This window comes from Lytechinus variegatus, chromosome 3 (genome assembly GCF_018143015.1).
Source record: "Lytechinus variegatus isolate NC3 chromosome 3, Lvar_3.0, whole genome shotgun sequence".
Taxonomy (NCBI): Eukaryota; Metazoa; Echinodermata; class Echinoidea; order Temnopleuroida; family Toxopneustidae; genus Lytechinus; species Lytechinus variegatus.
The window spans coordinates 35,162,179-35,180,402 of NC_054742.1; the positions used below are offsets into that span (position 1 = coordinate 35,162,179).

The 18,224-nt window shown below is 36.9% G+C and overlaps 1 protein-coding gene across 2 annotated transcripts in view; it reads left to right on the plus strand.

The window, feature by feature from the left end:
• The window catches only part of LOC121410874 (tight junction protein ZO-2-like), a 57,386-nt gene that overhangs the window by 10,297 nt on the left and 28,865 nt on the right, over positions 1–18,224 (plus strand). For both annotated transcript variants that reach the window (XM_041603222.1, XM_041603223.1), the window contains exons 2-3: positions 5,954–6,149; positions 12,132–12,159. In XM_041603222.1, the coding sequence (XP_041459156.1) occupies positions 6,115–6,149; positions 12,132–12,159 (63 nt within the window). In that variant the 5' untranslated portion in view covers positions 5,954–6,114. The remainder of the gene's footprint in view (positions 1–5,953; positions 6,150–12,131; positions 12,160–18,224) is intronic.

Consider the following 18,224-nt stretch of genomic DNA (forward strand, 5'->3'; position numbering starts at 1 on the left):
ATGAATACACAACGTTCAAGATAGCAAATACATGTAGGCCTATATTACAATATCCCTTTGTACATAGTAGAGACCTGACACTGATGGTCATGCACCTACACTGTATGTCAATGATTAACTTGCAAGGAATGTTGGTTATCTCATTTAATTTTATTACTAATTATAAGTCTAGTATACATTGTGCATCTTTGGATATCAGTTACATGAAAGATAGGGAAGATTGAACGTCTTGTCAATTGTATGATTTTTTTTATTAAACATTTGTGAAACAGTTATTTCTAATCCAATACATTTTGATAATAGGTATTCTGAAAATAATCGGTATTTAATGTACACAATTTTTTCTTAGTCATTATTTTAGGCTACACTTCTGGAAATATTTCACCATGCTTTACTTCTCATCTCACTTCTAAAAATGTCATGTGAATAATTTAACATGCATATTCAGATTTTAGATCGCAAACATATAACATTTAACTTATGACAGTTTTATTACCTTGTCAGAGTCGTAATGTGTAATGTTGGATGATATGAGTATTTAAGATTGAGCAAACTGGGGCTGATTTTTAACATTCTGCTGTTCTCTTGCAGTTTTGCCAGGTGCAGGTTTAAAAAATGCACACATTAATAATAATAATAATAATAATAAAGGTATATTTACCCAGGGTAGCCACTTCAGTTCCGAAAACTGTTCTCCCAGCGGGCCCTGCTATTATTACCCGGCTAAGCTAGGCTACCTTCTCGGTGCACACAGCTTTTTGAGGAATTACTTCCTGCCGGTACCCATTTACCTCACCTGGGTCGAGTGCAGCACAATGTGGATAAATTTCTTGCTGAAGGAAATTACGCCATGGCTGGGATTCGAACCCACATTTGATGAGAAATTTCAATAGTTTTGATACTGTATTTAATTTCTTTTATGGGTCCATTCAATAATTATATGTGAATCTTGGATTCTTATACCAACAATGCGATATCGTGATTTGAATCATGATTCTATGACGTCATTGTGTCGTGCTTCTTCCGGGTTCGACTCAAAGGCGCGCGCTGTGTTTCGTGCAGGTTAATTTTCGTGTAGCAGTATTGCCAGCATTTAGGAATTATCATTCTGTGTATTGTACCCCCGGGGTTGTACTGTAGCGTCATTTGTATATTCATTGTTTTCATCCATCATTTCTTCAAGTTCCAAAGGCACAAATTGGACTGACGATGAACTCAGGGCTCTGCTTGTGCTTTGGGCTCAGCCTGAAGCACAAGCATCCCTTACCGGGATTCACAGAAATAAGACAATCCCTTTCAGCGGCGCTTGCGAGGGAGGGATTTCAATGGAGATGTGGCACCGCCTGTCGAGACAAAATTAACAGAATTTGTGCCCAGTACAGGACCATCATAGACAAGAAAAATCGATCGGGAGGTGGGAGGGAGGATGATGACCCCTTCTGGTTCCCGATCAAAAACAATACGAGGTACAATACACGGAATTCTGGAAGTAAAATATTTTTTTCGGAAGCCGAGTAAGCGTTGCACTTGCACAAACGATCGCGCGTTAGCTCCGGCGGCAGCAAAAATCTAGCAGCCGACGTGAAGTTAGAAACACGTGCGAAAATGTTGACCTATACTTCCTGGGTCAAACTGCGCACTGTGATGCGCACTGGATCGGCCCGAATTCAGGGAGAAACAGCGTTAGAAAGATGGTCGTATAAACACTGATTCTGTCGGATCGTGATTCATGCTGCTGTTTTGAATCATGATTCAAATGGTGATTCGAATCGTGATTCTGGGTCGAGGTCGCATAAACGCAGCCTTAGTCCAACATTGCTAAGTCTGCTAAGTAAGCCCAGTCACATCTTTCAGATTGTGAAATCAAAACATTTATTCCAATGTGTAAGTAATGTATTGTTGTAACATTAGGCATCACTATTATATTACCAGTTGTAACATAAACTATGTTTATTGTTAGTGCTAATGTTTCTGTGCACTGGACTATTGGTGGTACCTTTGCAGAAAAGTTATGGTAGGTCATAGGTGGGGCCAACTTGCCATTTGGCCCTACCTATAGAACTAAAGGGAAATTTTGCTCATGACGAACCATGGAACTTGTGCTGCATGGAACATGTGACTCTAGAATCACACCAAATTATATTGAGGTTTTTTCATTTTTATGAATCCAAGTGCAACTCCGTGTATTGCTTTCAAGAAGCTTTCTAGAGAAGTCAGCAAAAGAATATCACCCGACCTATTTTATCATATCTTGTATTTTATAATAAAAAATTGCTTTGTCATCCATGGAAGTCCCAAACATAAATCTTCAATGTCAAATGTTGAAACCCTTGACCCTTTGTACTTGAAGAAGAAACCTTTACCATAAATAGAAGATGGTGAGGCTTCCTTTTTATGGCCAGCAGAGGGGTAGGCCCTACTGGGTATTGTATTTGAAAACAGTTGGTTTCACTCACACTCGGGGCTCTTATATGTTACCGGATCATTATGTACAAAAAATGGAAAAACAAAATTAAAAGTACATGTTAGTACCAATGACCCATTGTTTTTGTTGAAAAGCGTTGTGAAATATTTTTTTTAATTTGAGGATAAATAATGTAAGAATGATATTTCTATAGTTAAGGACGGATTTTTTTCCTACATTGGACAATAAAATCAGTATACTGAATTTGCGATAAATGATGTGCTTGTTTTTGTCACCTAATTATTGTGTGGAAGTGTCAGGGTTCATAAAGCCATCTGTTGCCTGCTGTCATGTCAGTTGATTTGTAGTTTGGCCTTTGAACATACATTTCATATCTATCCTATAATATACCTGTCAAATGGGAATTTGGAACCAGGTGGTAGTCACAAGACTCCTGGAACTCACAAGATACATGCTTAAATCACTTGCCTTTAGAATCAAGTTAAGAGTATTTTTGTCATTAAATTCTTGCGATAGTTTGTTGGAATTGTTATTTTTAATAATTTTAAGTGACACATTGATCTGCATTTCCTGCTTGGGAAATTGAAACACAAATTTTCTGACTTGCACCCAGTAAATCGAAAAGTTGTGTGTTTCATTTGAATCAACTTGGAGATGGCGGGATATGACACTGTCCTCTGCTGCTTACTGGGCAGTACTGTCTCTCAGGACTTATTAGGTGGTTTCAGACCGCCTCGAAGTTCGCCAGTTCCAGCTATTCTCTGATCGGGAAATTTACCCCGATCAGAAAATACCAGGTATTTTGGTAATGTGAAAGCAAACTACGCGTAATTTCCCCAAAAGAAAATACCAGCAAAATAGTAGGTACTTGGCGAAATTACGAGAACTTTCGTGGGGATTTTTCCAAGGTCGCAGGTATTTTGGCGATGTGAAAGCAAATTACTTGAACTTTTAGCCCAGCAAGTCGTTGGACGCGGCGGCGTGGGTGGCTGCTGGGCTAGTGAATTTGAATCTCGCGCCTTGCCTGCTTATCAGACCATACTGCGCATGCTCGTAACTTCGGGAACTTATCCCGAAGGGTACGTCGCGGGGCGGTGTGAATGCAGGAATAATTAATGGGTATTTTTTAGCCAATAAAAGTTCTCGTAATTTAACGGGGATTCTTGTGGTCGAGGCGGTTTGAAACCACCTAATGATGTGTTTTGTATCTGTATTATTCTACATTGGCATATTCAAGCAGACGTGTTTGGAGCTGATCTTATTAAAAGTACAATTTATTTCATTTCATACAAATCATCATATAAAATGTAATCGTTTTACATGGTGGAGGAATCATTAAAAGCCAGAGGTTAACAAGGATAGAAGTAATGGTATATATTTAGGTCAATACATTAAATGCCATAATATTTTCCTTGAAAGTTTGATACATTAAAGTGAAACACTGAATATAGGTCTGTACCTGATGTTATGCATTACAAACATTTGAAAGTGTCATGCACTTAATTTCACCCCACAGTTTATTTTCTTGTTTGGTGATCTTGTTACACCTATTGGCCCCTTTTCTGAAGTCTTGTTTAATCCAAACTTATTCTAAAGATTTGATTTACCGGTTGATAACCATTTGTGATGCATATCTCTTCCAGTCATACTCAGTTTGTCAGCTCATTTGACCCTTAATTGACTGTTTAGAAATAACTAAAATAGTTTTCTTCACCAAAACATGAGGAGAGGGTACAATATACATAAAAAAACATTATTTAAACACAACTTTAAAATTTTCCCAGAATTTGACCAAAGATTTTAATAGACCGTGGCCTCCGTTTCTCTGGACTTGAGAATAATGAGCCTCCATGTACATGTATGTGTTCATATACTCTTTGTACACATTCAATGCCAGTTACATGAACTGTCATATTGAATAAGCTTTTTGTTTTTGAGTCAATTTTATATCTGACAAGTTGAGAAAAGTTATTTATTTCTGTCATGCACATTAAATATCATTTCAACCAAAGAACATTATATTGGTGGCTGGTGATCATGTATCTATCTCAGGTGGGGGTTAGATCGGGTCACAAATATCCAAGCATGATGCACCTGTTCATAGACTTCTCAATACCCCATTCATACACACCATTTTACCTTTGGTATCATGCAATCATTACATCACAGCTTGAACATGGGATTTAGCATGAGCAAATTTACAATGGAGGCTCTGTTGTTTCTTATAATATTCAAGAGATATATGGCCAAAATATTCAGTTTATATAAACCCATGTTTTCTGTGCCTTAGCACAGTATAAGAGTAGTCTACATGTATTATACAATTTTCTTTGTTAAATTTTGATGGAAGAAGTTGTCCCTATGAGCTTAACAATAAAATTAAAGTTAAAAAATTACCAATCAACATAGAAAATATGATTTTTTTACAGGAAATTTACCCATTGTTGAAATTGTGCTTATATTGATTTTACAAATGGGTTTTATTGCATATGAGAAACAGATCAAGAAGATTAGGTAAAACTTGACTTCTGAAAAAGTACAGGAGCCTGCCGATTTGATTGGCAATCTCTCTTGCTGACAAGTTGCAACATTTTCTCATGGGTGAAAAATGATATTGGTATAAAAAGCCCTTCATGTTATAACATTTGAGAGGAAAGCCTTTTTTTTGTTTCATTTCATCCTTATGTTACATAGAATGGAATTTATAAAGAACTATATACAGTGTATGCAAATGAATAAAAAAAGTACAGCTGCCCCTTCATCTGAAAACTCGTTGGTCCAATTTTGTTGACAGTCTTTGCAGCATGGATATCCAGGGGTGCAACATGATGTTTTAGGGTGCCAGTAGGGACGTTCTAACTCTTGATTTGTAAATCCCATTGTCCTGGTTCTGAGATGTGCATATCGAGGACAAGTGCAATGATGTATAAATAGAACTTGATGTATGGAATGATTAAGTATTTTTGAGAATGAAGATTATTTGTCAAGAAAGTGAAATTTGTCATGATGAATGTTCTGCTGCATCAGCAAAAACTAGGAATCTGTTTGTCCACATTTACAGGAATGCTCGAGAAGGCACAACATCCATTCTCAAACATCTCTTATTGGCGATAGAAGTATATTATGAAAAAAGAGAGATTACAGCCTGAAATATATTATGAAAAAAAAATTACAGCCTGTCTAAAGCTTTGATAAAAGAGTCAGTAATGTGAACTATACTAAAGTATCATTGGAACATTACAATATTACAAACGTGACAGACAAAAGCACAGGGGTCTTTGAATGCATCTTTTACCCATTAGAATTTAAATATGGCACTCTCCGGCAATCATTCTAGATGTGTCAGACACAATTTCATGATATGGTGTTTCAGTATTGAAAAAATGCCTTTGAATATCTCAGTCATATTGTTAACATTTGTGTCATTACTTCTTTCAAAGTATTTCTTTTGTAAATGATTGAGACATTTTTATGGGCTTGTTTCATGTTATATTTACACTTTTCAATAATTTCCTTCTCCTTTCACAGAATTGCAGCCTAGAGAAGATTTTACAACAATATACTTTGTGATCTGTCGATGGCCCAGGACACCCAAGATACGTAAAGAAGGAACATTGAGAATTGAACTATTCTTATCCAGTTGATCAAAGACCAATCAACAGAGACAGAGTAAAAGGGAAGAAGTAACCATGATGGATACTGGCTATGGGGGCCGTATCAATGGGTATGTAATGTCTTTTTTACTTTGGATAACTATCATGTATCATGTAGGCCCATGCAAGTAGGCAGCCTAACAGGTATTGCTATGAAGCCATCTGGCTTAAAAAAGTCCTTTTTTATGAGTACAGCTTAACTAATGAATTAATAGTCATTGAAATGATATGAACCTTGATCGGTCTGCATTATGACCAGTTTTTGTATGTGCAATAGTTGTTAATGAGTGACATATTCTATCAACTTAGGTTAATTAAGGAAATACTTGATGATCAAAAGCAGTTCAAGGTGTATTAAACACTTCAGATAAAAAAAGGGCATCTTGCTTACTCCATTGCAGCTTGATTTTTTTAGTTCTAGATAGTAGGATCCTTGGTTTGAGGTGGCTGTAATCATCATCAAGGAGAAGCATGTTGAAGAACTTGTTATAATTTAACTCATTTTAATTTTCAAAAGAATGAGTAGCTTGTGAGGGAAAAGATTGATAAAGCTTCCTTCCCAGTGATATTCACATCACTCACTAGGAAAAAATAAACTGTGAATTTACTACTTAAGAAGTCTGAGGTTGAAACATGCATAGTTTTGAGACAGACTTTCGGGGATGTGATTTATGTACGCTGTCATAAAAAAATGGTATAAATCCAGGGCAGATCTATACACCTTATTAAAGGGGAAATGCAACCGTGCCAGTAATATTCCCAGTTAACTTCTATTAGAATAGGGAAGCTGTTTCTCATCTTTGATATTTACTTGTTTCACTTATTTCCTTCTGTTAGCACAACATGCAAAGTAACCCTTTGACATTCACATCTAGGCGTAACTGAAGTACTAATAAGAATCAGTAAACCCCAGGGTGTATCATCAGTTGCAGTATTATCATTATTAGTTGTAAGTTTCAGATAGAGGCCACTCATCCAAGAGGAGATGAATGTGTTTTTACAAATGTTTGTCTTTTGGTGTTTACATGTATGTCAGTAAAAGAATAACTACTACATTCATACATGTATCATTATGATAGCCAAAGGGCATATGCTACCACTACCAGGGTCCTTGTTTCATAAAGAGTACGGATTATGATAATTTTGACATTTTATGGAAACCTTGATATTGATTGGTTGCTGAGCCTTGTTATAATCATGGTTCATAATGACCAAGTTAGCATAGTCATAGAGGCTGTTCTCACTACGTTCTTAAAACTAGTTTACTGGAAACTAGTTAAACGCGTAGTGAGAACGGTCAAAGCGGTCTTGGAAGCGATCTTCCAAAACAGTTTGGAAAACCACCTTGAGATGTAGTTTTCAAGATCGCTTTGCCTCGTTAAACTAGTTTTAGCGTAAGTGAGGACACAACCGTTCTTCAGGAAGCGATCTTCGCACATTTTGAGCGCGCTGCTCCACATGACAGGTGTAGAATGCCTATGCTGCGGTTTTGAATTTCACGCAAAACGTGTCACCCCACTGAGAGCGTTTCCATAGCAACCAGAGCGCTTTACGTGAAGTGATTTTGAAAACCACTTTCGTGTGATCAAGTGGGAACGCTAGCAAAGCGATCTTCCAAAGTGGTTTCCTGAATCGGTTTCCAGTAAACTAGTTTTAGAAAGCGTAATGAGAACGGCCTCATACTCTGTATAGAACAGACTCCCAATTTTTGCCAACATAAAGCAAAGTAATCACAATGTCCCTGAAAGAATATACCCCCAAATATACATAGATAACTGGGATATACCCATTTGATTTGCTAGTTCATTACAATGAACCTGCGTGCCGAATATAGAGTACACAACTTTTCCTGCGCGCGCGCTGCATCTCCCTACCAACGCACTATCCCAAGATCATCGCGCAATTTGGCGCCCAAATCACTAGGTAATTGTAACTTTGTAAATCAAAACATTTGTAGGGTTTTATCAAAGATACTGCAATATTTGCAGTTATGATAGTTATATATTTACAAAATGTTGATGGAAATGGAATGCAATTTTTTTGCCCCTGAGCTGTTGCAATAAGGCTTTGCCGGCTCACAGCACCTGCTGTTTCCATCGGTAGTTCTCAAGTCCAGTGTACTCCAAAGTGTGAACCTCAATTTTTTTTTTTTTTGCTTCTTAGACTTATATTTTGTCTCAAATTGGCAGGTTTTAAAAAAATCAAAGTTAAGACTGGTATTATACCTTTCATTCTCTTTGATTTTTTTCTACTTTGATGGAATTTAATCCATCCTTTAATGGGTGTCAGGAGAAAGGCAAGCTTTCTTGGCATGTGATCTGTGATAACTCCTGTCATTATCAGCTAACCAAACCTGTCACATTTAAACCCTTGCATTGGTTGAATGGTAAGAGCCCTTGTCAAAACTGTAATTTGACAGCTTGGAGAGCACTTGATCTGGTGAACATTTGATTCCAGTTATAAACAATACGCAAAGGTATGCAAAAAGCCACTCTCACACTGACCCTCTAAGGGTGTGTTTATGCTTCCACTTTTCAGGCAAGAATCAACGATTTTATACACGTTGCGTCCTTTCTCAAATTCACATGTTGATTGTAAACTTGCAAAAAAGGTGCATTTACGAATGGCATTTTGCTAGAAATCTCAGTTCCTGCAGGGGACCAATACCATAAACAAGACCATGAGCGTAATCATGTTCCAATGGTGTCATTTGGTGCATGTTTCTAGTGTGAATGAAAATTTGATTGCAAATGCTGTCACATGGTTCTAATAATGGCCAACAAGTTGTTTGATTATTAAATTAAGTACCATCATTGTAAAATCTCTTGTAATTTGTCATCTAAATGAATGTTAAGGGATCAAACTATGTACAAAACACGAGTTGTCATGAGGAAACAGTAGACTGAGTCAGTAGTAATTAATTAATGAATTTTAACTGTTTATTTATATGATAGACGTTCTATGGCTTTGAAAAATAAATAAACAAAACAATACCGTAACTAAAAAATATCAGAAGTTGTACAAAGTTAAATAGTGGTATTAACCTTTCGGAAATAGGGCACACCTAATTCAATGAAACTTGCGATAAGCCAGCTGCTGATCGTTATTTCATCTCTGGAAAATAAAATCATTTAAACTGATTTCTGTTTTTAAAAAAAAAGCGCTGATTTGTCTTTGAAATGGAAGCATAAACACAGCCAGACATATCCCAGGATTTTACAAATTTTCAGTTTCATTTTCTTCTTTGTGGTACGTGAAATAAGTGAAATGCGTGAGTTGTTTTAAGTAAAACCAAATCCATTTTTTTTTCATATTTGCCATCTCCTTGTCTTTCCTTAGGTAGTTCATCTGATACCTAATACCCTTTTTACACACAATAAAATTTCCTTAACCCGTACTCTAGGTGGGGCTAAATTGCCATTTAGCCCCACCTATAGTACAGGGTTAAGCTTAGCCCACTTTGTTTTTACACAGCATTTTTGCAAAGTGGGCTAACCCCACCTTTAGTATGGGATTATTTGGCCCTGCAAAAAAGCAGGGTTATCCCAGCAATTGCGGTGCTACATGTAAGAGCGATAGTACGGGATTAAGATCGCTAGTGTAAAACGAAAGTGGGCTGAGCACTCCCATTCATGCCTCGCAACAGATCCGGCCCTGTTGTCCAATCAGAGGGAAGCAAAATATTCACGCAACGAACATGGCATTGAGAAAAAGCGCGCGCCATTAGTTAGCGAGTTGGAATTCTTGTTTTAATACTTTCCTCATCGACGCTCGTGAATATTCATGAGCTACCACTAGTCCGGGGTTAGCGAGTTTCGTGTGTGAAAAGCAAGCATTCCTTATCCGGGGTTAGCAATAACAATTTGGCATGTGTGAAAAGGAAAAAAAATAGTACGGGGTATAGGATAGTATGGGGTTAGCGATAGTCCGGGGTTAAGAAAATCCTGTGTAAAAAGGGTATAATTAGTTTTATCTAAAGCTGAAAACAAAATGTGAATTAAAGGAGAATGAAACCTTTAGAACAAGATAGCTTGTGTGAAAGCAGAAAAATCAAAGAAACAGATCAACGAAAGTTTGAGAAAAATCGGACAAATAATGAGAAGGTTATGAGCATTTGAATATTGCGATCACTAATGCTATGGAGATCCTCACGTTTGCAATGCGGCAAAGATGTGTGATGTCACTGATGAACAACTCTCCCCATTACACTCGTATATATTTCACTTAAATTGCCTCTTTTATCACATCTATCAGTAGATCATGTATTCTTTCTATAGGAGGGCATGTAATACAGATTTTTAAAGAATACATCACGGATGAAAGTTTGTATCACCATAAGAAAAGGCAAAAAGAGACATTTTGGAGGTATTTTATAGTCCATCAAAGGGAAAGTTGTTCACATGTGACATCACACATCATTGTCGCATTGCCAATGAGAGGATCTCCATAGCATTAGTGATTGCAATATTCAAATGCTCATAACTTTCTCATTGTTTATCCAATTTTTCTCAAACTTTCTTTATTGTTATTCTTTGATTTTTCTGTTTCAACACAAGCCTACTCATTCCAAAGGTTTCATTCCCCTTTAACTTAAGGTAAATACCAGTTGTGGTAACGACCTCAAAATGACTTTTTACAGAATCCAATATAATGACCACCCATGTGTCTGTTTATATGAATAAAAAATACATGCGGGAGGATTCTGGAAGAAATTGTGTAATTGCTGAGAAATAAGCAAAATAAGCGCGGATTCGGGCTTTTCCGTTGGGTCTTTATTCCAGCAATATGATATACACTGTCCCACGTGTGCCTATCTGTGTTGGCGATCTTCAGTGTGATTGTTGTTCAGCTTAGATTTTATTATTTCTTCAAAGTTCAGTTTATGTAACTGCATGTACCAGATCTAGATCGACGATTATATACATGTAGTAGGCACATGTGGGACAGTGTATATCTTATTGCTGGAATAAAGACCCGACGGAAGTGCCCAAATCCGCGCTTATTTTGCTTATTTCTCAGCAATTACACAATTTCTTCCAGAATCCTTTGGCACATATTTTTTATTCATATAAACAGACACTTGGGTGGTCATTACATTGGATTATGTAAAAAGTCATTTTGAGATCGTTACCAAAACTGGCATTTACCTTTAACTACAAAGCTTTTTATGCTAGCCAGTGGAGAATAAGATGCTGTGAAAATACGAAATATATTTTGGTATTTGTTAGTTACTATGCAATTTCAAGCATTGAGTTGTGTAACTCTCACATATGTAGCAGGAGAAATTATATATTTTAGTTTATATCACGTTTTTAACTTTTTAGGCAATATTAAACTCACGAAACACAATCATTGTTTGTCTCCACTCAAATTGTTCATTGATACATGTATATTAAGGGACGTATGGCAGCCATTTGGACCAGCAAAATACAGCATTTATCATATACATGACATCTAAGTAATGATATTTCGTTAGCAACCTGTTTTCAGACAGTACTTCACTCTTAGATCACAATTGCATGCATTTTAATAGAGCTCACTCTGAAAGTTATTTTCCCCATTCATATCGAAGAATCGAACACATGATATACCTAGGGGTTTTGATTGCCATTTTAAATATGAAAAAAATGAATACTTTGTCAACAATCATGTTTTGAGACATCTTGCTTCACAATTACAGGCATTTTATAGTCAACGTGTGTGCAATTTTGTTATTTCCATGGGTAATTTCATATTTTGGCTGCCATATTGAGTTTTGCCAATATGCGGAAAATGCTCAAGGTTAGATTTGGAATTAGCACCTTTGAATTGACAAGAAACCATAAAAAATTGTATAACAATCCCCCTCTAGCCTGGACTGCTATATGACATTCCAAACTCGATGAACAACTTTGTCAAGTTGCATAAATTTAGCTTTTGTTTAATTTTTTGTATCAATAACACACTTTTACTGACCATTCTGCACTGATTATGATTTTCCAATGTGTGGTATATTAGGTTAATCATTGCCATTCAGTCATCATAATCTATTTATCTTTTGTTTACTTTTACAGACACTATGACAGTGGAAGTTCAACCTTGGTAAGCATAATAAATATTTATTGTTGATTTTTAGTTGTGAAGGCCATTATAAATCCTATTTTATTATTTTACAAAGGCAGATAACAAGATGTGGGAGAATATATGAAAATGTAAATATTGTGCCATTAATCTGTGGTTACTGAAATCTGAGTCATTTATTTGGAATCTATTAGCAATACTGAATTATAATCCATTATTTTACCAGGCTAGCTTGGTTTCGGTAACTCTTATTTTTATCATGAAACTTGTTTTTAAAGGATTTCGACACTGAAATTATCCTGTTTGATAAGAAAAATTAAATTATTTGGATCATTTATTGTATATAATAGAAATTAAAAGAGTGCCCTTTTGTAAGCCTTTATATGGTGACATCATTCTAGTTCAGTTGTAGTTTAATTACAGTATCAGATTATTTGTTTGAAGTTACATGTAGATTAAAGATTAGGAATGACAACTGACAGCGAATGCATACAGATAATTGTCATGAGAATAAGAAATTTGAATGGATCTCTGAACTTCTGATGATTAATTTGTGGCTGATTCTCGGGAGGGAAGTGGGGGGGGGGGCGAATTCAAAGTATTTTTGGCTTTCATGTCCTTACCTTACTCTGGTTTATGAAAATCAATTTTTTAAAGCAAAGAAGAAATGGGTTTGGTTTTCAGCAACAACTCTGAACCCAAATGGGTGAGTTGCATAAAAATAAACAGAAAATTGGAGTTGAGCCAAAAGTAGGTCCTCAAAATCTTGTGCATACTTAAAATTTATTGCCTTAGATTCTTGTATTTTTATCCCTTTTCCACAATGCCAGTTCACTTATAACGCTTTCACACCAGGGTACGGTCCCTGGGTTCGGTTGCAGAAACCATACCAAGCGACCGATCTGATGTGCTTTCACACCACTGTCAAAATTTGGTCAGGCCCAGAGCAATCGGTCGCTGTATAGCTGACCTAGCCCGAAGCAGAAATAGAGGTAGCGCGTGGGCATGTAGGGAGGGGGTCCTTGCATTTCAATCGGTCACTACATGTAAGTAGGATGTGCTGTCGTATCAAGCTTGCATCGGTCGCTGAAGTACCTCTAAGGTCGGACTCAGCGACTGAACGTTTGCACTAATCGGTTGATGAGTACGATGATATGCTTTTATACCGTGGTTTTATCAGTCGCTTGGTACTGTCTCTGCAACCGGACCTTGGTGTGAAAGTGGTACATGGGTAAAGCTCATCATGATAAAGACCCTGATATAGGGAATGTCCGTAATAGCACCATTGTAAATGGGCAGTCAGAGTAGAAGGGAAATCTGGCTTGAGTAAGTTTCATGGAGAATTCCGATTGGATGATACTTTCACTGCTTGACCCAATTTGCTTCACCTTTCTGAACCTTTTCTGCTATGGGGAAAATGGGCAGCATCTAACCTCTACCTATGACAATGTTTGAAAGAATGTGACCGTATTTTGGTTTGAGCCAAAATAACTTCCACCTCATGGCTTAAGGCCTCAGTTCAGATGAAGAGAGAAGAAATACAAAATACAAACAGCTTGGATGAAATGCTTTGTAATTTGACTTCCAAAATGGAGACATTTGAGCTTTGGGGTATGCCAGCCCGTTTAGTGAGAGATGAAAGCTAGTTCTGCAATGGAATGCAGGCCGGAGCTCTTTACAGTGATTCGTCTCTGTACTTTCCACCCTAGTAGGTGGTTTCAAACCACCTCGATCACAAGAATCCCCATTAAATTACGAGAACTTTTTTAGGCTAAAAAATACCCATTAATTATTCCTGCATTCACACCTCCCCGAAACATACCCTTTGGGATAAGTTCCTGAAGTTACGAGCATGCGCAGTATGGTCTGATTAGCAGGCAAGGCGTGAGATTCAAAATCACTAGCCCAGCAGCCACCCACGGCTTCCCGCCCAATGACACGCTTGGCTAAAAGTTCCGTAAATTGCTTTCACATTGCCAAAATGCCTGCGACCTTGGAAAAATCCCCGCGAAAGTTCTCGTAATTTCGCCAAGTTCCTACTATTTAGCGGGTATTTTCTTTCGGGAAATTACGCGTAGTTTGCTTTCACATTACCAAAATACCTGGTTTTTTCTGATCGGTAAATTTCCTGATCAGAGAATACCTGAAACTGACAAACTTTGAGGCGGTCTGAAACCACCTAGTGTGAAAGCAACCATGGGTTCTATTCTCAATTTCATTTTTAGATCTAACAATTTATAGAGTATATATGTACTGATAACGGGACAGGACACTTCAGAATTAACCAGCTTGTTTATTCCCAGGCACACCTCTTGTCTCTTGACAAGAGAGATTGCTAACATGATCCAACATTTCAGTGAGATGCGTGCAAATAACAAGTAATTATTAAAGCTTATGGTAGGATCAGACAAGAGAGAGCAAAACATTTCATGTATGTGGCATGTGCCATTGAACTTGCAAATTATTTGTTCATATGGTTCTTTTTTGGATAGTCATAAGCTTTGCAGTACTATAATATGTTTTTTTATATACAGGGAAGATCTACATGTAGGATGGGGCTGGGCAGGGCAAACAAATATTTTATTCTTTTGTTCTGCAGAATTTTATGAGAAGCAATGAGCAAAACAAACAAAAACATGAAAACACCTGGTTTTTTATGATTTTCCTTAAAAAAGGACATCTGAAAAGAAAGAAAGAGTCCATGCTCTACTCAAACAGAGTTTCCCTCTTCAGTTTGAAAGGGGTTGAAATAATCATGGGACCAGTGGGGATTCCTTATAATGGTAGGGGAGTATGAAACTATGAATAAACAACATTTTACAAAGGGCATGGGGGGCACTAATGTATATTGTGGCAAAAAAAGAATACTACTTTGACAACCCCCTTTTTCAGACCTGGATTTTAGTTCTACAGATACTCAGTTCCACACAGAAGCCATTCAGAAGCTGCTCAGCCCAGCTTCAGAGGTGAAGAACCTTCCTAACATAAAATAGCAAAGGCAGTGGTCATGCACCCTAGTCTTTTGCACAAAATTCCTATGATCTCCTTAGCTTTCTTGCTCTTCGATGGCCTTGACAGCTTAAACATTAGCGAGGCATTGTCTGATATGCTTTTCCCACCGCACTTTTTGTCGGAAATTGGTGGGGCTAAGGGGGGGGTCTTAGCCCCACAAATTTCCCGGGGTTAAGCTTAGCCCACTTCGTTTTCACACTACGTTTTAGCAAAGTGGGCTAACACGGTAAATGGTACGGTACTATCTGGCCCTACAAAAAAGCAGGGTTAGCCAGCTTATTGTGGTGCTAGCTCCACATTTGCGGTGCGAAGAGATGCAGTGTGAAAACGAAACAGGGCTAAGGAAAGTGGGGCTAAGCATTAGCCAATCACAGAAGTCGAATTGCACATTAATCACGCTCTGTATGGTAAAATCATCAATATTCATGAGCTGAGGGATAGTCCGGTGATAAGGCATTATAGGTTGAGCAGATAGTATGGGGTTGAGAAAGACAGTGTGAATCGAAAAAAAGATAGTATGGGGTTAAGGATAGTCCGGGGTTAAGGATAGTATGGGGTTAAAGAAATGCAGTGTACCATCACAAAAGTGAAGGATTCACTGTCCAGAGTCTAGCCAAAGTATAAAGATAGACTTATCGGGCTCATTACAAAAATCAAATACGCTCTTCAATTGTGGTTGCATGCGTGTTATTAATATGCAGTTCCCAAGTATCATTGTTCCTAACATGTTGTCAGTTCCTTAGACCCCATTTTGAGATTTCTTGATGCACACCCCTGTCAAAAAAAAGAGAAAAAATGGGAGGGGGTGTGGTCGGTTGAATTTAACTGTTATTGTAGTCTTGCTGTAATTTTTAATGAGAATTCATGTGGGATGATTATGCAGTCTTTGCCTGTCAAATGGATGTTTGTGTTTTCAAATTTTATTTAAATTTAATGACATCATGCTGAAATCATAAATGAAAATGGAATTATCAGATAAAGAGATTTATAAGCACGTGCAGCCTTGAAAAGTGAAGGACACCCTGCCCCTGTATGAAGTCTACAGTACGTGTATCTATTACATTTGAAGACTTTATAGCAATTCACATTATGGAGTAAATTGCTTTTTCCAAGAGAAAAGTTTAATTCAAAAAATGAGCATCTGATATAATAAAAAAATGCCCTGTGGCTGTAAAAAAGATTCAATTTATCTTCAAAGATTGAAATGTATTGGCATACATCCAAAGTTACGTATACATTTGTACATATACATGGGGAATCGGAAACCCACAATTCGAATTATTATTTGTGTATTTGTGTGTTTGTGTATTGATAAGTGAATTTTCAGACCTTGGGAGCGTTTCATCACCATTATATCCGGCATGTTGTCAGATCCGACAACATTTCTTGATTCTAATTTGCTGAGAGCCACTGTTACTGTAGTAACTGTTGGATAAAACGTCTGATAAGTCCTTTCATGAAAAGTTCCCCAAGTGTATGTATGTATTATTACACATCTCTGCATTGCTTGCCTGCAGTGTAATGTGTCTGCTATTAAAACATGACTTTATTCACATTCTTCATTAATGTAAAATAAAGGCCTTCTTGTACACCTTTGCAAATCACTGATCAGTGAACAGAATATCTTTTAATGAACAATTTCTGTTGAAGGTATAATAAAAAACCATTTTCAATTTATTGAGAAAATGACATTTCATTAATCTGTCACCTTAGGATACAGCAAAGCTCTCATATGATGTCATAAATCAAATAATCATAACTTTTAATAATTTTTTTATTCTTTGATGGATTTTCCTCAAAACTTTGCTAATATATATTTTTTCTGATATTTTTACAACAAACTTTTTGTTAGGGTGAACTTCTACTAATGTGTCCAAGGTTCAATGTAGACCTGAAATGTATCTGTTAAAAGGATTTAGTTATTCCATCAAATGAGCTTCATTAGACAATATGTGACAATAGTAATTACATTTGAAATTCATGCCATGGAAAGCCTGATCCCTCAATTTAGACATGTAGTTTAATCTAATCAGTATGAAAGATCGATTGCTTGTGGAACAATACCCAGGCTTATAGGCTATAGATTGAATTCCAATTTGTTTGAAGGAGAGGGTTGTTTTTCCAGCTCAGTGTATTGCATTATGAATATGAATTATTATTGGGTATAGATTGGAATTTGATTACCAAACAGTCCATGAGTATGCCTTTTGTTGACATAATGAGTCCTGTTTTGGGTGGTTTGTTGACAGACATATTTCATGCATTAGTGAGTGCAGTGCGAAGGCTACAATGAATGCCAGGGTCTCTGCATGGTGTGACTGTATTGGCCAGTAGAGGGGGTGTATATTGGAAAACAATATCATGTGACTTCCCTATTTTCTGGGGGTTGAATTTCTTTCTGAAGATAAAGTTAAGATTGTTTGATGAGTCAACTATTCTTATGAACGTGTAGGTCTACATCAAAGTAAACATGCATTCTGCTGAAAATCACAGCTCATTGAGAAAGGTTTACTCCACTTTATCACCTCAATATAAATTGTTGGAAGTACATGACATGCCTACATGTAGGTCTATAAAAAGGTGAGACTCTTCATCCCATGCTTAAGTGGTTTAATAAAAAGTGTTCCCGTTATTATCTTCATGTAGGCCTACACATAAGCATTTTGTGGAAAGGGCAGGGTGGAATAGTTCTGATGTCAATACAACAATCGAAATAAAAGTAATTGAGCAATATTTTTTTCAATGATATACTGAGGGTTAGAGACTGGTGATTTGTGAAGTTATGATATACAGGTTTTCTTTGATTTCTTTATATGAACAGATAGAGCTCAATATTTGTGGGGTTTTTTTTGGGGGGGGGGGGGTTAGTTGGCATGACTGTTATTTTGTTTGAGTGTTCTCTATATCAAGCATAAAATACATGTTTGGGAAATAAATGATTTTCTATTTCTTGGTTCTTTCAAATCATTCGTATGGAGATAGACAGAAGTTTTATGTTGGAGATAAAGGATCATAGGTAGTGCCTTTTTTTGCTGAAATTGTATGGACTGTTTGCAGTATATTATTGTCCAAGC